The sequence below is a fragment of the Pristiophorus japonicus genome, chromosome 14 (genome assembly GCF_044704955.1).
Source record: "Pristiophorus japonicus isolate sPriJap1 chromosome 14, sPriJap1.hap1, whole genome shotgun sequence".
Classification (NCBI taxonomy): Eukaryota; Metazoa; Chordata; class Chondrichthyes; family Pristiophoridae; genus Pristiophorus; species Pristiophorus japonicus.
In genome coordinates, this window is record NC_091990.1 from 95,405,475 (window position 1) to 95,431,270 (window position 25,796).

The following is a 25,796-nucleotide window of genomic DNA, read 5'->3' on the forward strand; positions in this document are numbered from 1 at the left end:
ATGAGCTAGCCTCAACTGTTTCCTTGGGCAGAGAAGTTCACAGATTCACAACCCTCTGGGAGAAGAAATTCCTTCTCAACTCGGTTTTAAATTGGCTCCCCCGTATTTTGAGGCTGTGCCCCCTAGTTCTAGTCTCCCCTACCAGTGGAAACAACCTCTCTGCCTCTATCTTGTCTATCCCTTTCATGATTTTAAATGTTTCTATAAGATCACCCCTCATCCTTCTGAACTCCAACGAGTAAAGACCCAGTCTACTCAATCTATCATCATAAGGTAACCTCCTCATCTCCGGAATCAGCCTAGTGAATCGTCTCTGTACCCCCTCCAAAGCCAGTATATCCTTCCTTAAGTAAGGTGACCAAAACTGCATGCAGTACTCCAGGTGCGGCCTGACCAATACCCTATACAGTTGCAGCAGGACCTCCCTGCTTTTGTACTCCATCCCTCTCGCAATGAAGGCTAACATTCCATTTGCCTTCCTGATTACCTGCTGCACCTGCAAACTAACTTTTTGGGATTCATGCACAAGGACCCCCAGGTCCCTCTGCACCTCAGCATGTTGTAATTTCTCCCCATTCAAATAATATTCCCTTTTACTGTTTTTTTTCCCCCAAGGTGGATGACCTCACACTTTCCGACATTGTATTCCATCTGCCAAACCTTAGCCCATTCGCTTAACCTATCCAAATCTCTTTGTAGCCTCTCTGTGTCCTCTACACAACCCGCTTTCCCACTAATCTTAGTGTCATCTGCAAATTTTGTTACACTACACTCTGTCCCCTCTTCCAGGTCATCTATGTATATTGTAAACAGTTGTGGTCCCAGCACCAATCCCTGTGGCACACCACTAACCACCGATTTCCAACCAGAAAAGGACCCATTTATCCCGACTCTGCTTTCTGTTCGCCAGCCAATTCTCGATCCATGCTAATACATTTCCTCTGACTCCGCGTACCTTTATCTTCTGCAGTAACCTTTTGTGTGGCACCTTATCGAATGCCTTTTGGAAATCTAAATACACCACATACATCGGTACACCTCTATCCACCATGCTCGTTACATTCTCAAAGAATTCCAGTAAATTAATCAAACATGATTTCCCCTTCATGAATCCATGTTGCGTCTGCTTGATTGCACTATTCCTATCTAGATGTCTCGCTATTTCTTCCTTAATGATAGTTTCAAGCATTTTCCCCACTACAGATGTTAAACTAACCGGCCTATAGTTACCTGCCTTTTGTCTGCCCCCTTTTTTAAACAGAGGCGTTACATTAGCTGCTTTCCAATCCGCTGGTACCTCTCCAGAGTCCAGAGAATTTTGGTAGATTATAACGAATGCATCTGTTATAACTTCTGCCATCTCCTTTAATACCCTGGGATGCATTTCATCAGGACCAGGGGACTTGTCTACATTGAGTCCCATTAGCCTGTCCAGCACTACCCCCCTAGTGATAGTGATTGTCTCAAGGTCCTCCCTTCCCACATTCCTGTGACCAGCCATTTTTGGCATGGTTTTTGTGTCTTCCACTGTGAAGACCGAAGCAAAATAATTGTTTAAGGTCTCAGCCATTTCCACATTTCCCATTATTAAATCCCCCTTCTCATCTTCTAAGGGACCAACATTTACTTTAGCCATTCTTTTCCGTTTTATATATCTGTAAAAGCTTTTACTATCTGTTTTTATGTTTTGCGCAAGTTTACTTTCGTAATCTATCTTTCCTTTCTTTATTGCTTTTTTAGTCATTCTTTGCTGTTGTTTAAAATTTTCCCAATCTTCTAGTTTCCCACTAACCTTGGCCACCTTATACACATTGGTCTTTGATTTGATACTCTCCTTTATTTCCTTGGTTATCCACGGCTGGTTATCCCTTCTCTTACCACCCTTCTTTTTCACTGGAATATATTTTTGTTGCGCACTATGAAAGAGCTCCTTAAAAGTCCTCCACTGTTCCTCAATTGTGCCACCGTTTAGTCTGTGTTTCCAGTCTACTTTAGCCAACTCTGCCCTCATCCCACTGTAGTCCCCTTTGTTTAAGCATAGTACGCTCGTTTCTGACACAACTTCCTCACCCTCAATCTGTATTACAAATTCAACCATACTGTGATCACTCATTCCGAGAGGATCTTTTACTAGGAGATCGTTTATTTTTTCTGTCTCATTACACAGGACCAGATCTAAGATAGCTTGCTCCCTTGTAGGTTCTGTTACATACTGTTCTAAGAAACAATCCCGTATGCATTCTATGAATCCCTTCTCACGGCTACCCCGTGCGATTTGAGTTGACCAATCGATATGTAGATTAAAATCCCCCATGACTACTGCCGTTCCTTTTTCACATGCCTCCATTATTCCCTTGATTATTGCCCGCCCCACCGTGAAGTTATTATTTGGGGGCCTATAAACTACACCCACCAGTGACTTTTTCCCCTTACTATCTCTAATCTCCACCCACAATGATTCAACATTTTGTTCATTGGAGCAAATCTTGTCTGCAGGTCCGGTCAAGTAAAGGACATCATTCTGTCACAGCCTGCTTCGTGAAGCAGATGTGATGAAAGCAGGTCTCTTCAGACATGCCCAAGTATGTATATGCTTGTGTCTGGAATACGTGACTCCTGGGCTGATGCCAAATGAGCTCTAGGCGCTGAGGTGCAAGTGCACCTGCTTTTCTTCCCTCTACCTGAAGTCCTCTTACTCCTTCAAATACATGATGCCAATGGAAGGCCCAATGGAATGCCCATGCTGAGCATGTTGGGTTAGAGCTCAGGTTTGCAGCTGCTGGCAGCAACTGTGTTGAAACTACAACTATTTTGTGTACAACAATAAATCAAGTGCCTCCTACTAGAGGGGCACTAAAACCGACAAATTAATCAAATTAACTTTTACATTAGTGGTTCAAATTAAAATTTGTTTTCCGGGGGTGATGATGCACTCCAGTCCCTCCGGTGCCCATCTCTCGCGGAAGGCCACGAGCATACCGTTGGACACCGCGTGCTCCATCTCCAGGGACACCCTGGCTTGAATGTAACTGCAGAAGAGAGGCAAGCAGTCGGGCTGAACGACCCCTAGGTCTGCAGAAAAAGAGGCCTGCATTGCAAAAATTCATTAACAGCAGAAAAAAAGGCGTGCAAAACCAATAATACAGGAACAGCATTGTGAACAGTCAACCAATGCAGCAAAATTTAAATCATCAAAAATATGTCAGTCCCAATTTAGGAATCCAAGTTCTAAATGAGCAATGTTGAAGCCAAGAGTGATTGGTTATACAGGTGAGCGATGTTCCAAGAGTGAGGTGGCTTCAAAGAACAGGGAATTTATCTTGGGACCTATTTAACTTCCTTTGCAATAAATTCATGGAGGGAAGAGGAGGTACTTAAAAGGTTGGCAGAGCTCAAAGTAGAAAAGTTATCCAGGCCAGATGGAATGCATCATAGGTTATTGAGAGAAAGGTGGAAATTTTAGAGGCTCTGGCCACAATCTTCCAATCCTCTTTAAATAAGGAAGTGGTGCCTGGCAATTAGAGGCCAGTAGGCCTAATGTTGATGATGGGGAAACGTTTAGAGACACTAATCCACAACAAAATTAATTGGCGCTTAGAAAAATATAGATTAATAAATGAAAGACCGCATGGATTTGTTTGAGGCAAATTATGCTTGACTAACTTGATTGAGTTCTTTGATGAAGTAATGGAGAGGGTTGATGGTTGATGTGACTTTCAAAAGGTGTTTTGATAAAGGACCACATAATAGATTTGTTAGCAAAAGTGAAGTCCGTGGGATTAATGGGGAAGTGGCTATGTGGATACGAAATTGGCTAAGAGACAGAAAGCAGAGAATAGCGATGAACGGTTATTTTTCAGACTGGAGGGAAGTGTGCAGTGGTGCCCCCACCTCCCAGGGGTAAGTGTTGATACCACTACTCCTTTTGATATATATTAATGACCTGGACTTGGGTATACAGGGCATAATTTCAAAATTTGCAGATGACACAAAACTTGGAAATGTAGTAAACAGTGAGGAAGATAGTTGAAGACTTCAGGAGAAACTAGATAGACTAGTAAAGTGGGAAGACACATGACAGATGAAATTTAACATAGAGAAGTGTGAAGTGATTCATTTTGGAAGAAGGAATGTGGAGAGGCAATATAAACCAAATTTGAAGGGGGTGCAGGAATAGAGACCAAGGGATGTAGGCACACAAATCTTTGTAGGTGGCAGGACAAGGTGAGAAGGCTGTTAAAAAGGCATACAAGATCCTTGGCTTTATAAATAGAGGCATAGAGTGCAAAATTCAATAAGTCATGCTAAACTTTTATAAAATACTGGTTAGGCCTCAGCTGGAGTATTGTGGCCAATTCTGCTCAACTCATTTTAGGAAGGATGTTAAAGCCTCAGAGAGGGTGCAGAGGAGATGTACTAGAATGGTACCAGGAATGAACGACTTCAGTTATATTGAGAGACTAGAGAAACTGGAGTTGTTCTCCTCAGAGTATAGAAGGTTAAGGAGAGATTTGATAGAGGTACCCAGAATAAATAAGGAAACTGTTTCCAGTGACAGAATGGTTGGTTACCAGAGGACACAGATTTAAGGTTATTGGCAAAACAACTAAAGGCGACATAAGGGGAAAAAAATTGACACAGCAAATTGTTATCATCGAGAATGCAGAATCAATAATAACTTTCAAAAGGGAATTGGATAAATAATTGAAGGGAAAATTTGTAATGGGCTGCGGGGAAAGAGCAGGTGAGTGGGACTAATTGGTTAGCTCTTTCAAAGAGTCGGCACAGGCACAATAGGCCTAATGGAATCCCGTGCTATATCTATCATTCTATGATTCTATGAATGGAATGAGTTTAATGGTCTACTTTTCTCTCTCATGGTTTGAAGAAGTATCGCCAGGTGATGGCGCTGTGACATTACAGTGGTGTCAGGAAGTGTTTGGCAGGGCTGTGCGAGGTTGAGTTTCTTATTTATCTTGAACTTGTTTTTAACAGAATAGTTGTTGTGAATTGACATGAATGAGAGAAAGAATGGAAACTATTTATCTTCTTTGTAGCAGAATGAGATGATCTGTATTCCAAATCTTCCCGTTACTTTTTTATTAATGATAAAATAATGGATTTGGCACCATGTAACTGAATCTGATATACCACCTTTCCCATTTCCTATTAAACTGTTCCAGAGTTCTTGGAAGTGATTTTTCAGAGTAAGAACACTGTTTTATTGAGAATATGCTGGCAATTATTACATATACCTTGATTTTCAGCAACATTATCTTTGTATATGAAAATGTGTCTGTTAGGACAATCCTGCCAAAGAAGCATGCTTGATAGAAAAAAGGTCTTGCAGTACTCTACCTACTGATCGAATTTTAAACTTTTGTAGCTTTTTTATTTTTTTCCATTAAGAAATTGCAACTTCCCACACAATGCACAATTGAATAGTGGCAAAAAACAGAGGGGTGTGACTTCCTTGCCAGAGCAATTTTAATAGAATGTGGCAAACCGCACAATAGGACTTGGTGATTTGCCAAATGTTAAACCAAACTTTAGTGCTGGGCACATAATTCACTCACCCATAGGACTGACTCACTCTGTACTTTATTTATCATTAAACCACTGAGTGTCACTGTGTATCATCTTTATATCTCACATTGAATTAATTACTTGAATTTTTAATGCTGACTTGAATAGTTTATATATGGATAAATGGACACCCAGAGTGAGATACAGTCTGGATCTGGTTCAAATAGTTTAATATAGAGTAAGGAACTCACAGGAGTGAGTTACAGGTTATAATCTAATCGAGGAGTTCAGATGATTTACATAGAGAATAGCAGATACCTGAGAGTGAGTTACAGGCTGGAATCTAATCAAGGAGTTCACATAGTTTACATATAGAATTATGGAACAAAGAGTGGGTTATAGACAGGAATCTAACAGGGGGGCCAAATAACAATAATAACTTACATTTATATAGTGCCTTTAACATAGAAAAATATCCTAAGGCATTTCACAGAATCAGACAAAAATTATAATCAGACAAAAATTGCCACCAAGCCAAAGAGAGATATTAGGAGAGGGTGAATAAAAGCTTGGTCAAAGAGGTTGTATTTAAGGAGGGTCTTAAAGGAGCAGAGTGGGATAAAGAGGCGTGTGGAGGAAGTTCCTGAGCTTAGGTCCTAGACGGCTAAAGGCACAGCCACCAATAATGGGGGCAAAGGGATTTTGGGATGCACAGGAGGCCAGAATTTTACGAACGCAGAGTTCTTGGGGGGTTGTAGGGCTGGAGGAGGTTACAGAGATCGGGAGGTGCTATGTCATGAAGGGATTTGAACGAAAGGATGAGAATTTTGAAGCATTGCTGGACCGGGAGCTAATGTACGGCAGCGATCACAGGGATGATGGATGAACGGAACTTGGTGCAGGATAGGATATGGGCAGAAGAGTTTTGGATGAGCTGAAGTTTCTGGAGTGTAGCGGATTGGAGGCCGGCCATGAGGGCATTGAAACTGTCGAGAGTGGAGATGACAAAGGCATGGATGAGGGTTTTGGCTGACATCAATATTTACTGGTTACAGTGGCTAATTGTTTAAGAGGGCCATCTCCCTGACTGGTTGGGGTTGGCACATGGGGAAGGAGTGGATAATACATTGAAACTAGGGCAACCAGTATCATCTTTATGGATCAACTAAAAAGAGGCAACTAAAGCTCCTCCTTCTCTGCAAACTCTACATTTAAATAACATGGTGAATGACATCAGCAGTCAAGGTTAAGCCTCAAAATGACAATCAGATAATCAGCTCTCTGATATTGAGCCACAATAATAAGCTGCCCAAAGTAATCAGAGTCTACTGAGGATGCAGAGAGGTTTTTACAGAAATTTCTTAAGAAGCAAAACAAGGCCTCAAGTGGGAGAGAGAGGAAGAGGACAAAAGGAATGAGGGATTTGGCAGCAGATGGGCTGAGGCAGGGGTGGAAATAGATGATGTTACAAAACTGGAAATCTATGGTCTTTGTGATGATGAGACTATAGAGTTGGAAGCTCAGCTCAGGGTCAAATAGATCGCCGAGGTTGTGAACAGTCTGGTTCAGCCTAAAACAATGTCCAGGGACAGGAGTGGAATTGATTGGGAGAGTATGGAGATTGTGATGGATGCCAAAGACCATGGCTTCAGTCTTCCCAATGTTTAGCTACAGGAAATAGTGGCTCATCAAGGACTGTTGCACAAGCAGTCTGACAGAAAGGAGAACTAGGGCTGGGTGTTGTCAATTACATGTGGAACCTGACCCCGTGTCCATGAAATTGGGAGCTTTAGCGCTGGCTTTTAAAGCAGGGTTTGCAGAAAAAATGGTGGCTGCCTCACTTCAGGCACATAATGTGGTGGCCGCCATTTTGGGCAGGTCGGCAGTGCTGCCGTTGTCTGCATTCGCCACCCATATTTAAATGATGCAGAGCGTATCGTCAATCGCCGCTCTTGATACTGCCCTCTCCAAATCACGTATGGAAGAATGTGGGTGTAGCAGGACAGCAGAGATGCTGCCAGTGCTTCTTAAAGGGACACACACAACTTTCAGGTAAGTTTAGATTTTTGTTTTTAGAATTTTTTTTAACATTTTATTGGAGTAGTGTGCAAAACATTTAAAATGGTGTTAAAGTGTGCAGGGAGTGTGGGGAGTGCTGTTCGACGTTTGCAAGGCATTGGCTGTTAAAAGAAAGCCTCTGAGAACACCACTTGCTCCCAGTCCTGGAGGCTCAAGTTGCAGTCCCCCTTGGGCTGCAGCATCACATGGAGATGGAGCAGAGTCAGCAAAGGGGACAAGCTGCTTGCAGAGGGAGGAGGAAGCAGAAGAGGAGGAAGCAGAAGAGAAGGAAGAAGCAGAAGAGGGAAATGTAGAAGGCAGGAGGCAAACCAGAGAGCCACTTTCTTACCGGGATATTCGGGATCGAATCATCCACCTGCGGTACCAGTGAACACAACCCCAATTCCCCTTTCAACATTAGTCCCACACCTTCCCTTCCCTCTGTTACTGACCATCACAGTGTCCTTGTGGCTACAATGCTGAAATAAAAGCTACCATAAAGCAAACTTTCCACTCCAACTTTATCCATATATGCATCCAATATTACATCAAAAAAAATCAACTAATCATCCTTGTGCATTCCCTTAGTGAGTGCCTTGTGTCTGCCTCTGCCTATTCTAGTGATATTATGCTGTGGAAGGCTGCTGACTATCAGTGGGGGAGACCGCAGATGGCCTTGCAGGATGACCTCGAGGAGCTGGTGGCTGGGAGTGTGAAATTGAGTGACGGTGTTTCTTCTTTTTCATCTTCACGCATCTCTCCCTCTTCTTGGTGAACCATTGGCTGAGCAGGCTAAATTTCTTGGGAGTCTGAAATGAGGAGTGCACAAGGGTAGGGTTGTGGTGAGGGGAGTGGGGTAAGGCAAGAGGTGCATGCTTACACCATGTGTACCTTGTAAATCAGAAGAGATTGTGGGATGAGGGGCAAGTGGGATGTGAGAAGAAGGATATTGTATTCTTTCAGCCCCGCCGCTGGCCAAAGGTTCAGCCATGGCCCTACCAAAGGGGTGAAGTGAAGCTAAGAATGTGAGGTGTGCCTCACGTTTGGTAGAGATTGTTGGTAGGTGAATGATGGGAGGGGGGGGTGGCATGCATTGAGTAGTGTGTGAGGCCAGCAGTGCAGTGGTTGAAGATGCTTTCACTGATCTTGACCACTCATTTGAGGTCATTAAATTTCTTTGAGCACTGGAGCCAGGTCGTGAGGGCGATACTGCTGGCAGTGACTGCCTCAGCAATCTGGTCCTACATCCTTCAATCTAGAGGGCCTCCTGGCCCACTGTGCATAGAGGACTATTCTTGCCATGTTGACCCCCTACACATAGCTGGAGTGCTGTGTCCAAGACCTTGAGTGCCCTTTCCCTGGCCTGTTGAGCCATTTGTGTTTTAGTATTTTTTTATGTGCAGAAGGCAGCTCAGCTTTAAGAGCTGCAGATTGCCTAACTCTGATGGATTTTAATTTATTTGTATGTACAGAAGGCAGTTTAATAGTTGCAGACTGCCTTGATGAGGTGCAGATTAGCTTTAAGTAAAGGTAGCCTGGCTCCAGCGACGTGAATTTCGGCCCCCTGCTGAGTGCACATCCTGTCAGCAGCGCGCTCCTCGCTAGACTGTGCACTCCTATCATGTTAATTAGCAGGCAGCACCAAATTGCCAGCACTTTCTGAACAGGCGTGGGCATATCTCGCATCGTGGTGCCCATGCCAATTTTTTTGCGCTATCAAGTTTGACCGTCCCATGTCTTCAAATGATTACCATGGGGCAACATGTAGATAAGGATTGCGAGTGATTAAATATGGAATATTGAATACCTGGGAATGAGTTACAGAATGGAGTCAAACTGCGGTGTTCAGTTGTCTTACATATAAGGCAGAATTTGTCTGAGATGTCCTAGCAGTGGCATATCTCGTCCATCACCAGTGTATATCAGAAAATTGCAGGCAGTGTACCCTTGATTTTTCAATATGCGCTGGTGGGCAAGGTTCCCCATTACCAGTGAATGCTCAGAAAATTACTGCCATAGAGTAAAGGATTCCTGAGTCAATTACAAGTTGCAATCTAGTCATTGGGATCAGATGGTTTATATGTTGAACAATGGCTACGTAGGAATAAGTTACAGACTGGAATCTAATAAGGATATTCAAATGATTTATATGTAGAATAATAATTATCTGTGAGTAAGCTACAGGCTTTAATCTAATCAAATGGTTCCAATGGCTTATAGAGAGCATAGTGGATATTTGGGAATGAATTATAGGCCTTAATCTAACCAAATTGTTCAGAGACTTCATAGAAACTGGATGCCTGGAAACATGAACAGTTTATAACTATTATTTGTACTCCAATTATATATTGCCCTTAAAGCAATGTTTCCTACATTACAACGGTGACTATGCTTTAAAAGTCCTTAATTGGCTGTAAAGTGGTTTGGGACAGTCTGAGGTTGTGAAAGGCGCTATATAAATGTAAGTTATTTCTTTAAAGCACTCCAGTCTTTTGCTTTTCCTTTTTTTTAATATATATATATATATATATATTTACACTATTTAGTTTGGAGTTCATGCTGTTGGAATAGTGGATGTCAGTGTAGATGTCCATGACATTCACTGAAGATTTCATGGAGCATGGAAAGCGAGAAATGATTCAGAGTGTGGTAGTTTTCCACTCCAGTTTCTCCCCTACTTTCATGAAAGCAGTACTTTGTGCTGAGATATGCTTCCATGAGCATACTGCCCTTTGATACCTTGTCCAAGTATCACTTCTTTATGCATGAATCTAGAAAATAACCTAAGCAAACTATTTTTCCAAGGAGGGCATCACTGCTGAGCCTGATCCTGTCCCCTTTCACACTTTTCAGGGGAATTATTGGATAGTGGTTGGGTGTGGAAACCCTGACAGCTTTTTTCCCTAGCCCATGGGTGATGTCCAATGGTATTATCCTTAATCCACCCCAGCTGACCACGACAAACTCACCACTGACCAATGATGGAACCTTCCCAGTCCATATGGCTCAGTTCCAAACTGGGCAGTAAACTTACCAATTGAGCTACTGAAGAAACATTCTCTGATTGTTTTAACCAAAAATCAAAGATTGGTTCAAAAATATTATTTTAAATTATTGCTCTCAATTAGGGTAAAAATTTAAGATATTTTATCCCAAATTAGATTTATTGTTATTTAAAAAAAACAAGATTCTCCAATGGCAGGTACAGGGTTACTTGGTGATACTTGGAATATGAGCTTTGAATTTGCTGGAACTTGCACTGAACAAACAGTCTGGAGAGATACAAAGGATTACTTAAGAATTCTGCATGATATACAGGAGGAGAAGTACGTGTCATTTGTGCCTCCCGTTAGCGCCCCATGGAGTTAGCGGAGGCACAAATCGGTAGCGCCACGGGCCGCTGTGCCAGCAATGACAGCGTCATCACCATGCGCAGCAACCCGTTTTCACCCCGGAGCAAAAATTTATCAACGAGCTGTGAGGCAATGCCCGCACCAGCTTCACAGGTCGCAAACCGGGTCTCACTCCGCTCACGGTGTGAAAATTAAAGGGGAGGTGCGTGGCTTGGCCCTTTTCCGATCTGCTACTGTGCTGGGCTGCTACCATGGCACCCCGCTCTCCAGTGGTGGAATGGGTGGAGTGGTGGCCCCTTCTCCCCGATGCAGAATCGGCAGCGTGCCCTCCTCTTTAACAGAAGGGGATGGACCTGTGCTCCCAACAGTGCTGCGTAACACTGGAAAATTCCCATGGTTTGCGCCCCAGTCCGGCCCACCGAGAGGATGTGGAGCGCGCGACATTGCGCTCCACATCCTCTTGGGGACGGTAACCCCAATTTCGCTGCCAGGGTGGGATTTCTGCGCCGGGCGCAAGTCATCCCGTTCGCAGCGGTTATTGTCCTCGCACCGAATTTTGGCGCCAAAATTTCTAAGAACTCCCCCAATGGCCTTGATGGTAAAGGCACCGTCCTGAATATTGCAATGAAAAGGTATTGACTATCTATACTGTTAGCTGATCTGGTGCATTAACTGACATGATACAATTGGCTGGAGCATCTTTAGGCTAAGTTGAGAAAAAAATGAATTGCGGTCCCCTTCTTGACTGCTATCCAGTGACCTCTACCAGACGTGCATACATGAACGTTGGGTGAGAACAGAACTGGCCTCAGCTGTGATGCTCTCCACAGTTACAATAACTTCTCAATACTCATTAGTTCGGGCTTGCACATGAAGCATAGCCACTTGGATGAGTTCCTGGAGGGCTGTCATATTTTGAGTATTCGTCAATATTCGTGAGGCTATGAGGCTATTGCGTACTATGAATTCCATGTAGAGTGGGGTCCTGTGGGAAGGAGGATGGAAGGAGGACAGTAGGACCTCATGTTTGAGTTTGTGTGTATGTATTAGCACATGCGGTGGAGCCTGGTCTCCAGTCATGTTGGATCCCCTTGCCACTGAACTAAGACCTTGCTCCGTCAAGCCCGTATGGTGGCTGGTGTGCAACGGCCATTCACGTTAAAAAAATTCACACACTGGCATCTTCCACTGTTTAAAATGAGTTAATCAGTCACCTAAGTACTCATTTTTAGTGTGGAAGCAAATCATCTTCGACCCCGAGGGATTGCCGATAATGATGATGATTCGTCAATAGCTTCAGGGAAAAAAGGGGGAAAAATAGGAAATAAAATTATGCAGATATCTGAACTCAATTAGATAATGTTACACTAGGCCTTAAGCTCTGGAATTCTCTCCCTAAACCGCTTTCTACCTTTCTGCCCTCCTTTAAGATGCTCCTTCGAACCTACCATTTTGACCTTACCTGTCCTATTATCACTTTATGTGGCTCAACGTCCGATTTTGTTTGATAATGCGCTTGTTTTACTACATTAAAGACTCTATATAAATGCAAGATGTTATGTTAATTCTGTATCTGATACTATATCTTAATTACCATATAGAATAGAAAAATAATAAAGTACAATTTTGTCCCACAGGATTGTAATCTATGTTTTTTTTTACAATGAAATGTCAAGATATTGCACCCTTGTCCTGTTGATCTCTTCCTCCTCTTCCCGACCTTTATTTACTTGCCCCTTTCTTGGTTTCTCTCCTTCCCCTGCCTGTCAATCCCACTGCTGATAAGTCTGCCTTTGGATAACCTAGTGTCAGCCTGTAAGCTTTGCAGCAGAAAGGAAGAGACGCAGATTGGATAATGGTGTTATATATTTGAATAATATTGATGGCAGCCAAGTTCATTTGATGTCATGAATGGCTTTCTTTGACAGCATTTACTTCTTCTGGGATGGGAAGTCTTCAAGTCGCTGTGTACTAAAATCATGTACTGAAATTTCCTAGAAACTGGGACCAGCCAGATGCACCACAATTGTTCTTTCTGGTTCTGTACAGTTCCTATGTAAACATGTTCTGAAAAACACACTTATAATTTTGCGAGAAATGTTAAACAGGAATTTTTTCCAAATGAAATTACGGGATCGGTTCACATACGCCAGTGTGAAGAAATCATAAACTTGTTTATAAAGAATGGGCTTGTGATCGCATTATGAATAACCCACAGAGGAATCTCTCGTCTCGCCAACAGTGATCAAGAGAATTCTTATACAACTCCAACCCTCCATCCCCCACTCAGCAATGCCTCTCCCTCCTCGCCACCCCATCTTTGACTGATTTTTTTTCCAATTATCCTTCTAGTGTTCTTTCCTCTTTTTTTAAATATATCTTGCTTATTTCATTATTTGGGCCTTGAAATTACCAATATTAGGCTGTGAACAGGTTAATGCCTCCATTAAAATATCAGACAAGGAAATTTCATAGTAATATAATAATATATCAAGCTTTTGTAGGGTAATATTACACAATGTAATTTGATGCCCGTGTCCCAACACGCACCAAGTCCTGTTCACCCATCACCCCTGTGCTCGCTGATCTACATTGGCTCCCAGTTAAGCAAAGCCTCGATTTAAAAATTCTTATCCTTGTTTTCAAATCCCTCCATGGCCTCGCCCCTCTGTTATCTCCTTCAGCCTCACAACCCTCCCCCACCCCAAGATATCTGCACTCCTCAAATCCTGCTTTCTTGAGCACTCAACTATAGGTGGCCATGTCTTCAGCTGCCTAGGCCCTAAGCTCTGGAACTCCCTTCCTAAATCTCTCTGCCTCTCTACCTCTCTTTCCTTCTTTAACATGCTCTTTAAAACCTATCTCTTTGACCATCTGCCGTAATTTCTTCTAATGTGGCTTGGTGTCAAATTATTGTCTTACAACACTCCTGCGCCTTGAAACGTTTTACTACATTAAAGGAGCTATATAAATACAAGTTGTTGTTCTTGGTCTTTTTAAAAGGTCTTCTTGAAGTGATGCTAGGCACTTGCAGATGAGATTAGAAACAACTTGCAGTTATCTAGCGTCTTTTATGAAATCAGTACATTTACAGCCAATGATAAACTTTTGAAGCGTAGTCACTTTTATAGAAAATGCGGCAGACATTTTGCACAGTAAGTTCCCACAAACAACAATGAAATAAATGACCAGATAATCGGTTTTACTTATAGTGGCTGAGAGATAAACATTGGACAAGACACCATGAGACCTCCCTCAGTCGTCTTCAAAAAGTGCCATGGGATATTTTAAGTCCACTTGAGAGGGCAGATGGGACCTCAGTTTAACATCTTATGTGAAAGACAGTACCCTCTGATAGCGCAGCCCTCCCTCAGTACTGCTCTGGAGTGTCAGCCTGGATTATGTGCTCAAATCTCTGGAGTAGGGGCTTGAACCCACAACCTTCTGATTAGAGGTGAAAATACTACCACTGAGCCATGGCTGACACCTTGGAAAGGAGCTCTCACACCAGAACGCCATATCACTCGGTATTGGCACATTTTAAGTCATCCTCTCACTTATATGTAAACTTACCAAAACATTGTTTGCTAATTTTCCCACTGAGTAAATATCGCTCTTGTAGGAAGATGCTGGCCTGAATAAATCAGTGCTTTAAATAGCACTTTAATGCTGAGCCTGCAGTGCAGCAAGAACTTTAAATCTGCTCCTTGATAACGCCACTTCTGTGAAAGAGTAACATCTAGTCTGTTGTGCCATTGTGTGTCATTTATTTCGACTCACCCACCAACTGGGCCTATGCGAAGTAAAACCTATGTACATATTTTAAAATTGAGTTTATGTTATAAAGGAAAGACTTGTTACCTATGAATGGTGAATCTAAATGTGCTCCGTGTGCATTTTCATAGCGTGGGGCAGACTCCGGTATTGCAAAAACGATCGGAATGCGATGTGGTCTCTGGCATTTACATAACTATTATCATAACTTTATCAAAGCATTTTCCATTAAAACAGTCCTGTTATAAAACTACAGCCACTCGGGACCAATTCCATCATTTTAGAAATGGCGTATTCCATATTCGGTGCTCTGAATTCCTGGAACAAAGTTTTTTTTTAATAAAAAGTTGATAGCCCACACTGGCTGCCCCCACACTCGCATGAATAAAATATTTTTGCGTTTTTATTAATGAATGACTGAACACATTCCCTCTGTATTTGTATGATCAAGTTTTATGCTACATCCATTCATTTTAAATGTTTAAATCTGTCGAACAGCTTTGAACATTGTATGAGGTTGGTGTACTTAAAGGCGCACACCCACACCTCTCCCGTTCTGTCTCGCCAGTTTAACCAGTGCACCACTTTCACTGATCCTTGATGATACCGTTAGTAGTCATTAGGAACCAGACAGGAGATTATCTCTGTAAAGCCTCAATCCCATCCCTGCCGCATTCAACCCAATGACGATGACATAAAACTGGGAGTATCCCTTTAAAATCTACCTTCCAAAGATAAATTGCATTTCAAAAGTTCTCCAAAGGCGAGAGAAAGTGGCTTTTAATGTTAATCTTTAAAAATATTTGTTTAAATCGCCGTCGTCTACTCCCACCTGGAACACTTGTCATGTTTACTTGAAGTTTATAGTAATGGATAGTAACGTGTGAGTCACGGGACCAGTTGAGATTGGAAAAGAATATATTTCCATGTCTGTGAGTATATTTTTTTTGGAGAGGGGTGAGGGTCATGCTGTGTTTATTAATAGGGAGTAGCCAGGTATTTTTAGAGCAATTACTATACATTGCAAAGCTGCTGAGTGACAAGTTGAACTTTGTTACAAGACCGCAGGGGACATTGCGGCTTTAAATGACACATTGCGTAAGCATCGATTCCGCTGCATTTTAACTATGGATTAGTAATGAAGTCTGCCCGAGCGAGCGTGTGCGGTCAGTTTATTTTTATGTGCATTAAATAATCTGGCAGAAACTCCTGTCTCCAGACCCACTGGGTCAGATCTGTTATTAACAATCGCTCCACAATTGTGTGTTTTTTTTAAATAGAGGACTCACTGGGTTATTTGATGTGATTTTTAATAACCTGTGCAAATTTCCAAATCCTGTTTCTTTATTTCCGGATTCTGTGGGGCTGTTGGGAATATTGCATCAGGCAGTGGAAAGATTGCATATGTGAGCTGGCGAAGGTGGGGTTAGATTCGGTGTAAATCGCCTTCCGGAGACAGGACAAAGACTCGATTACTGGTGGGGGGGCGCCTTCTCTCGCCAACACCCAAAAGCCACATCGCAGCAAGCCTGTGTATGTTTAAGAATTTTTTAAAAAAAAAAATAGGCTCCAAAACACACACAGATTTGCGTTCAACTTCTTTGTAGCCGGAACAGTCTGTAAAACGATGATGTGAAACTGCCTCCTCTACGGGTTTTTTTTTTGGGGGGGGGGGGGGGGTGTCCGAGTGTGGTGTAAGGGAGTTTCTCCATGTTCGGCGGTATTTTTGTCAGAAAGTCGTCAGTTAATGGGACTGAATGTTGTCGGTATTCCCAGCGGGAAGATGCGGCGGTTGTAAACAACCCCTAAAGTTTGTTGACAAAGTCAATTTCACGACGAGACAGAAGGAAACGACCACAGCAACTCAACGTGTGTATTATTTTTCTAAAAAAACAGTTGGTACAGTATTCATGTAAAACAAAGGAACGTGTTTTCTCGGATTTGTGTTTACTTTAGCTGAAGGTCCATCTGCATAGTAATCAGACCCCACAGGAATAAAGTATTGTTTTGTTTGTCGAAACTAAAACTATAATTAACTAGAAACCTCAAATATGTTTTTACTAGCCCTTAAACTCGTAAACATTCTTTAAAAGTCCATGTTCGAATTAAAAGCACCTCTTTCTTGGGCTGCACCGGGAGAAATACAATTCACAACTGGGTAATGGAAGGGTTAAATAAATCCTACATGTTATAATATTTTACCACGTAATTTTTGGAGAGTATATTAAATGTGTATAATAAAATGGGAATGGCTTTTTACGTGTTTTACAACCAGATTATTGCAAGGCAAAAAAAACAACACACGGGCACACACACACAATCTCCTAATTGGTTTGATAACCTGGTTTGCAGCTGCAAAGTTGTTATTGTTCCTGGTGTGTAGTGATAGAGGTTTAAAAGGCCGCTGTCTGCCTTGCACATTGTCCACACTCAGCAAGTCGCTGCTCCAGTGTAGTAGATCCTGGCATAAACAAAGAGAGCGCGCGGGCTGTCAATCAAACGGGCGCGCCCGCCCCGCCCCTGCCAGTAAAGTCCGATTGACGGGTCGTTGGAGCAATCGAAGAGGCGGAGGCGTCAGGCGAGGGGCCAATCAGGGAGGCGAGGATAGGAGGCGGCACCGCGCGCGGTGAATGGAGCTATGGGCCAATGGGGAGTGCGGGGGGCGGGGCCTGGGCGTGCTGGCGGTCCCACCCTCGCGGGCTGGCGGAGAGCTGGGCTGGTTAAATAGCATCGAGGAGGTGCTCGGGACAAACATCGCAAACGCGGCATCGCAGCAGTGGGATCAGCAACAAAAAAAAACACCTTTCTTTAAAAATCCTGCCTCAAGGGCTGTGCGTGTTGTTTGCATTCAGTATCAGCACAGCCTGCAGAAGGAGCCCCGGGTTGGTTTCTGCATTTTGCTCCGCTCCCTGTGTGCGTTGTGTGTGTGTGGAGGGGGATTGAAGCGACCGGCCATGTCCAGCGTGCAGCAGCTCCCCAGCGGGTGCCTGGAGAGGATGGCGGCCAGGAGAACCTACCCTCTCCACGCCAGGACGGCCGTGTGCAGGAGCCTCTTTGGGCCCATCGACCACGAAGAGCTGCGCCGGGAGACCAAGAGCAAGCTGCGGGAAATCGGCGAGCGGGACCGGCGAAAGTGGAACTTCAACTTCGCCACCGACACGCCGCTGGAAGGAGGGGAGTACGAGTGGGAAGCCGGCGGCGACGCGCCCGCCTTCTACCGGGAGAGCGTCCAGAGGGGAAAGGACCGACTTCACTGCCCGGCTCACCAACCCTGTCACCCGGACACCGACAGCAGCGGCCCCGCCGGCCTGGATACCAGGGATTCGCCTGAGGCGGTCAGCCGCTTGTTGGGGCTGGAAAGCACCGAGACCAACCAAGAAAACCGATCGGATAACTTGCACTCAGGAATTAAAGCAGGCAGACCGTCGTGCATTCGGAAAAGGGGCTCCATGCCGTGCATCACAGGTGAGAAGCAGTTCTCGCCCCGCTCTGCCACTCATTTAACATGCTCTTTTAATATGATTTTTTTTTTATATAGTTTTTTTTCTTGGCTTGGGATCGGTTGCGATTGCAGTCTATTCTGGTGGTGGTTGTTACTGAAGGGTTGGAAGGCGAAATGTTTTGGTGTAGTGTAGTAGCGATCCCTCCCTCTGAGAAATGCTTGCACAGCAACTTTCTGCATTCAGGGTAAAAAAAAACAAGAGATCTGCGTTTACAATCTAATTTCACTGTTTGCCAAGAGAATTTTATCATTTCTTCCTACCATTTTACGGCTTTAATTTTGCTTTTTTCAAGTATTGAATGTGCATCCCTTTAGAGAACATTGATTTATTTCTTGAATTGTATATTTAGACGGGGGTTGGAGAAATCTAACGATGAAAGAGTTAAACGTGTTTTTTAAAAAATTGTGAATAGATTTCTTCGCCAAGCGAAAGAAGACGATCGGATCTAAAGTTTCGAGTGAGAACGGGTCTCTGTCTGTGGTGCCGGGGGAACAGACTCCACGCAAGAGAATACGATAAAGAGGAAGAGGGAAAACGAAGAAGGACGAAACAAAAGTGAGTAGATGGCGTGTTAAATAACTGGAAATCATGAATTGGGAGGAAAAAAAAACAACGGCCGAGTCGGGCATGAGAAATGGGTCGTAGTAGCGAGTAGTAAACAACTCGCTCACTCTTTTACGTCAGGGTTTTGGGGCGAGGTTAGAACTGTCATTGTCCCGTGACTCTTATTAGTATTTTGTGAACTGCAGTAACCGAGCGATTTAGTGTCCAAGCGGCTGAAGCTCTCAAATCATCCACATTTTTTTTAAATAACTAATTTTGACTTCTTGTCACTGATGTAAATTTTAGATTTGTCTGTGTGCGATTAAAGTGTAGGGTTAGCAGCAAGCTGCCAACACTAATGACCTGTGGATTAACTTCTGACTTTTTAATTTACGACCCGAGTGTCTCAATCCGTGGCATATTCAGGATTTTACAAACTTTATTCTTGAAGTTACTGTCAAGTCTTTAACATCTCCCCGGGACACGGTGACGTCAGCCGCGGGCTGGCTGTGTCGACGTCACGGTGCGGTAGGATTGAGCTGACTCACCACCGTGCGTGGGGAGATCTGATTTAGTAATGTCATTACCAAATACTAATGTTTACTGTCGGGTCCGGGCACTAACCATGTTCACACTTTTTTTTCTCTCTCCCCAACCCCCCCCCCCCCCCCTCCTTCTCAATCTTCTAGATATTTGCACTCCACTTTTTTTTAGTTAAAGAAAGAAGTGGCTGACAGTGACGATCAACATCTTGACTGTTCCTAAGACTGAGCAAAAGAAGAGAAAGGACACTGACCCGAAATGCAGAAGAGAGAAGGATTGACCGTCTTTCGAATATATGGAATGAATATACAGTAAATGTAGCAAACCAACCCCCAGTGGTGGACGTGCCACTGCAGCAGTGTTAAGGAGCACAGCGTGCAATTTAAACCTAGACGGTTGCATTGTGTATCTACACTGGCCAAAAGTGTAATGCTTCACAATGAATATATTACGGGGAAAAATAAGTTCTGAATAGTGCTCTGCTGATATCTCTCAGTACAACTCGAGATGTATATTTGTAAAATACAAAAGCTTATACTAACTTATATTTCCTATTTATGTTAAGAATGGTTTTGATCAGTGGTGGCACCCGATACGCTCCCTTTGTTGTGGGACGAAAGGGCACTCTTGACTTGCTTTATTTACAAAATGTGTAAATATGTTTTTATTTTTTTAGTTTGTGTGTCTTGCGTTCACATCCTGGTTGTAGCTAAAAATGTTTAGTATACTTGAAGGTGAGCATAGGGTCCCTTTTTTGTTTCTGAGCCGTTCATGTACCACTGCCACTTTTGTGTGTTGGTAAAATTTTGAAAGACAAAAAAAAACACTTCAGCTGAATAAATGAATACAGTTTAATTATATACAGTTCTGAGTCTCGTTACCTTCTATCCTGATTCTGAATGGTCTATGGCACGTTTAAGCCATGCAAGGTTGTGTGTGTGGAAACTTTGAACATCCCAAACTACTTTACAACTCTCTCCATTGCCTCCGTGGCTTCTGGGTGTACTCTGGTAGTATGTTGAGGTATTTGGCCCTGTTATCACTTTGCGGTACTACGTTACAAAAGTTGCTCTGGAACCTCCCGTTGGAATGACGGTGCAATCTTATATAAACTAGATTTTTAAAAATAACTCAGTCTTCAAAAGTACATCAGTTAGGCAACTTTGGCTGCCGAAATAATTAAATATGGTAAAAGTAACCATATTTGGCTGGGATAAAGCTAATTTTTAAGGTAAGACTGAAAGGGAATTCAATGATCGAGCAGTTAGTCAGAACTGGACCTCCAAATGAACTCAGCTAAAACTCGAGAAACATGACAATAATAGAATAATGTCCCTACACCACCAACTCAGCCCGGCTGACTCACGGTCACACGCCTATCCCGGGCATCGGTGATTCACCAATCGTCACATTAAATCTGCCTTGACTTCTTTTAAACACCTGCTCCTATTCGCTACGAGGCAAAAGCTGGCCGAATTCCCGCCTTCTCCATTTAATTCCTCAACAATAAAACGTACAGAGGAGGGGGGAAGGGTGCGCCTTTGAGATTGATGGCCTCTGTGTTACTTTCTCTTACTCGGGAATCAGGAAGGCAGCGCTTCCATTGTCCCACAGAGGGTTAGTTAAGAAACATGTGTCTTGGAGAGAATGCCCCGCAGCAAGTTATTCATTTTAATGTAATTCACGAACTGTCAACGAAAGAAATCACGTTCGAATTCTGTCCAATGCGCTTTTTAAATGGGATAAATAGAGACAAAATTCAGTCCTTTTTAAAATTACAACTGACTTCTTTCGGAGCTGTATGTGTTGAGGAGGCGGGGTTATTTTCTGTCCAGTTGTCATTTGTACAAAATAACAGATTGGCTTTCATCAGCCACTCTTCAGTCCGACACACACTAATCACCTGGCAGCCGTGATTTGGTCTTTTTTGGGGGGAGGGGGCGGTTAGGGAGAAGGGAAGTTTCAAACGATACAAAATGCTTTAAACTCTCCTGCCTCCAAGCATAGAAAGGGGCTTTTCACTTTTAGCCATCAGCCCATTACATAGCCTGGTTTGCAGTCAGCCTTGATTTCTGGTCTTCGCCTAATTCGTGTTCGCCTGAGGCGGGAATCGTGTACCGGGCGAGAAAATGGAAACATACAAGAGACTGGCTGATTCTGTTACCAAGAGCTACATTTTTTTAAAACGATGAAGAAACGCAACATCTGACGGCTGTGATGTGCAGATTTTAGGGTTTCCCCGTTCGCGCTGTGATTGACTTTTGTGAATCTGTGAAACAGAAAGTGCAATTTCGAAGAGTGATGCAGTTTCTGTAAATCGTCAGCCCTGAGGTTCATATTTCCTGCGTAACGCCGTCTTCCAGTGTTAGCATTTCATTGTCAAAAGTGCAAGGAGGAATGGGAGAAGCCAAACGTGTAGTCAGAAGTTTTAACCACAGATTAACGCCTCCAAAACACAATGATATCAGAATGGGAAAATAAAAGCAACATACTGCGGAGGCAGAAACATCAGAAAATGCTGATAAACACTCAGCAGGTCAGGCAGCATCAGAATGGAATTCGATAGCCAAATAATAAACGACTAGTCAACTTCGATATGACTGAAATTGAATGACAGAATTATCGCCCGTCTCCTCATTGAACGATTGAGAGACTGAAACCTGCACAATACAGAGTGTGAGCAATATCATTTTTATTTCCCGAGGAGGAGGGGGTAGGGGGATGGTCTTTGTACTTCGGTGACCATGTTAAACAATATTAACAATGGACTCAGGAAAGGCAGCTGTATGGAGCCCGATTTATAGGCTCTCTTCTGCTAGAATGGAAGCAGGTGTCTTGCGCACCATTGTGTAGGCAGCCTGCAACTAAAATAGCCTCATCGAAATCACAATGACGCCCTCATAGAGTGCCCTGCCCACAATATACGAATTTGATATAGAATTAATATATACGTATATATGCGTGAGCGCGATTATGTAATATGAACTGATGTGTTCTCTTCACTCGCCGTGGACCAGGTTGTAGATGGTTGGTGCAGTTTTTTTGTTGTCGCTACTTTTTGCAGTAACAGTGCAGGAGTCTTGTTCTCATTACGGACACAAAGCACACTGGGCCCCTATTATTCACGAGGTTTGTAGCCATATGGCAAATCCGTGTAGACATAGTCGAGATCCATTTATTCGGGGCGATAATGTCTTGCATCGGGAACAATTGGAACTTTGTTTGGCTGCTTTATATAGAAACGAATAAGAGAGAGAGAGGGAGGGGGAAATAATCTAACTATGAGAGATATCCAGCTAATTATAAACCAAGCCCATATGTGCCTATAGTTTTAGAGTAATTGAATGAACTGCACGAGTTTGCAGGGTAAATAAGCCATATGTGTGGATATATACAACACAGAAGAGAATAAAAACTTGATTATAAGTTATTTAAAAACATTGAATGAATAATTGAACAGGGACATACGCGATATAACTTCTATTCAACGCCCTAAATATTACCGTTATCAACCTTCAGTGACTCAATGGAGTCGAAGCATATTCGATGCAAATTTATTTTGAGGAATACCAATTCATTTTAGTGGTTACTTTTCATTCCTCTATTTTGTCAGATTCAACCACTGTCAAATACCCTATTGCACACCCATCTGACATTAAACTCAATATTACAATTCCCGTGTATCAAACACAAATATATAAACATATATATTAAATAACGTGTGTGTGTTGTATGTCTAAATAACTCAAATCGTTTGTCTTAAATATCAGAATATAAATCGAGCAACACTGACCTTTTTTTCTAATACACAGAATATGTACTATAAATGTGTGTGAGGGAATTACGACTATATTTGATCTGTGGTTGTATTAATGATCTGTATAAGTATGTTAATAATTCACATGATGAAGCCCGCCTTTACAGACAATGAGTCAGTGGGTTCTGATTTTTAGGAAGGTGTAACTGCATCTTTCTACATGGGCAATGCGTTTTAATCAGTGTGAACTCAGCAAGGGATTAGAGGGAACACACAGGTATATATGTGCCCTGATATTCATCGTAGTACATGAGAATCTATGATTCTGGTTGAATTTTAATACAAGCAAGGCAAGGGATGAAATTAAAACTATTGAGGGTGACTCACTTTGATAATCTGAATAGGTGGTTTTAGGATCCATAGATGATGTAATCAGACGGATCAAAATCACACGAGACACATTGAGCAACTTTACCAGCCCAATGTAACTGTGCGTCATGTATGTATCACTAGCCACAGCTTCCGTTTACTTATTACTCATTGACCTGTGTTGTGTCGTCCAGGCAAGCTCCTCGTGTTCATTTCGATTGAAAGGGGTGGGGGGAATTTTCGTTCAGACATGTTGTTCGAAATCTCTGATCTTCAAAGAAATAAGTTCATATTTCTCCTCAAAAACATCGTGAGAAGTCACCCATTCAAGAAAGTGGCGGTCTCTCTAGTCTTGTCCAACACCCACTGCATTGGTCTGATTTCATTGGTCTGTGTGATTTACCTGCTACTCAAAGTTGATCTATTTCTGATATACATATTATTCGCCAGACATGCATATCACACAAAGCTGCTTCGATCGTACAAAGGCGAGATCTTTAAATAACTGTGTGGTCTCCGTAACCCAATCTGCTGCCATTGTATGTGTAAAGGTTTCAGCTCCTCCATAAGGCGATTATCACCAGTGTTGTATAATACTTAATGCGGTTTTAGTTCTGAAATAAATCCTTAGCTGCAAAAGAAAATGTTGCTTCTTCCATGAAGCATTTGTACATTTTATTAATAAAAAGAATTGGAGTCCGAAAGTAAACAAATTCAGTTGTGTTTTTTTCCCCCACAGTAAAAATAGTTTTTCGGAGAGCATTAAATGAAATGTAACTTCTGTTACATAATTGAAAACCGCTATACAAGACCCATGTTCAAAATCTATTGAACCAATAAAACCAGTGTTTTCGCGAGAGAAGGGAAGAGGAGTAGAGAAAAAGAGGGGGAAATCAACGGAATTTACCAATATAGGATTTTGTTGTTGCCTTTTCACAGGGAGATAGATTACAGCTCATTTGGTGTGAACAGAAACGGGATCTTCATTTTACACAGACATCCGCGACCCTTCTTTCAGAAAACCTGTTAATCTCACCGAGAAACTGGACGGGTCCTGTTACAGCTTCGCACGTTCTTATACTGGGAGAAAGGCAAAGCCTAATAACTTCTCCATGTTCCAGTATTCTATAGATTGCAGTCCGAGTCCATTGATAAGGTGCAAAATGTCAGGTAACCCGCGCCCTGACATTGAAAGTACTGTAAACAATGTAATTCCCATTTCCAGTCATGACTCGTTTATAAGAGAGAAAATGTAAGCGCAGTTGTAAAATTTGAACGTTGCCTCGTTTTATTTAATAGCCAATCCTGTTGCACACAGGTCCGAATCATCTCAGCCCACTCCACCTATTGCGCACAGCACTCTATTGTGTAACACAGACTACTGATGTATGTTCATCGCCTTTAAAAAAACACATATAGCAAGTAAACAGCGGAGAACCAAATTTATGCCTTTTGAGAGAGGACTAAACGTGACCTCAGTATGAACCTAAAGGCATTTTTCTTATACCCACAACGCGCCGAATATTGGTACTGACACAGTAGGGTGGTGGACGGGGTGGCGAAATCAGACTTACACTAAACATTACAAAGCTGACTTATCAGATTTAGTACATTCAGGCTCTGGACGTGGAAACCTCGCCTCAATATAAATCCGCACACACACACACATCGCCCCATCTGCAAAGCAATACAATTTAATTCGAGAGAGAGAGAAAAAAGCTAAGACAATTAGCATTTTACAGGGCATCTGGCACTAGGGTTTGTTTCGAAGCAGACGACGTTTGGGGATGAATAACAAAAGGGAGTTTCATGGCGCGTTTAGGCTGAGGAGTGGAGTGAGCGTGCCACGCTATTGACCTGTAAATAAGCCATTGTTCCCGAATTAAAGCGCTACCGTCCCGGGGCTCGCAATCAGCCCGATCGGCCTCCATCTGAACGAAAACACTAATGAGTGCCGTCTGCCTTCTCACATACTCCCATTATGTACTAAGGGGCGCAGCTCTCCACCGGCTGGAGTGGCGGCTGTCCTGCAGGAGCCGCTGCTCGGGAATCCGTACCTCCACGACCGAGGTTTTAGGTGGCAGTCGGACGAGAGGGCTGTGGTTGGTGAGGTGACCAGGGTCAGGGACCTGCTCGATGGCGGAGGAGCGGGCTGGATGGCGCCTAAATTCGGCCGACGTCCGCCGCGCGGCCAATGCCATCGAGTCGCTAAAAACAGTTCTGGGCCCTGATTCAGTTAGGTGCATCGAGGAGGCTCAAGCACGTGGGGAGATCCCGTCCGAACTGACCCCCGTCCGGACGGAATTCCTCATCGGCGCCAAACCCCGGAACCTCCCTCGGGAGCTGGCGCCTCACAACTTGAGCCACCTC

General features: G+C 43.1%; 1 protein-coding gene across 1 annotated transcript; it reads left to right on the top strand.

Moving 5' to 3' along the window:
* Positions 1-17,429: 17,429 nt before the first annotated feature.
* cdkn1cb (cyclin dependent kinase inhibitor 1Cb) lies at positions 17,430-20,160 on the top strand. Its single transcript, XM_070898560.1, has 3 exons — positions 17,430-18,176; positions 18,627-18,769; positions 19,447-20,160. The coding sequence occupies exons 1-2, from the start codon at positions 17,666-17,668 to the stop codon at positions 18,731-18,733; spliced, it is 618 nt and encodes a 205-aa protein (XP_070754661.1). The 5' UTR covers positions 17,430-17,665; the 3' UTR covers positions 18,734-18,769; positions 19,447-20,160.
* The last annotated feature ends 5,636 nt before the right edge of the window (positions 20,161-25,796 follow it).

Coding starts and splice junctions, on each gene's coding strand:
- cdkn1cb (XM_070898560.1), top strand. CDS start 17,666: ATGTCCAGCGTGCAGCAGCTCCCCAGCGGGTGCCTGGAGAGGATGGCG. Junction 18,177..18,626: donor CTCCATGCCGTGCATCACAG/GTGAGAAGCAGT, acceptor AATTGTGAATAG/ATTTCTTCGCCAAGCGAAAG.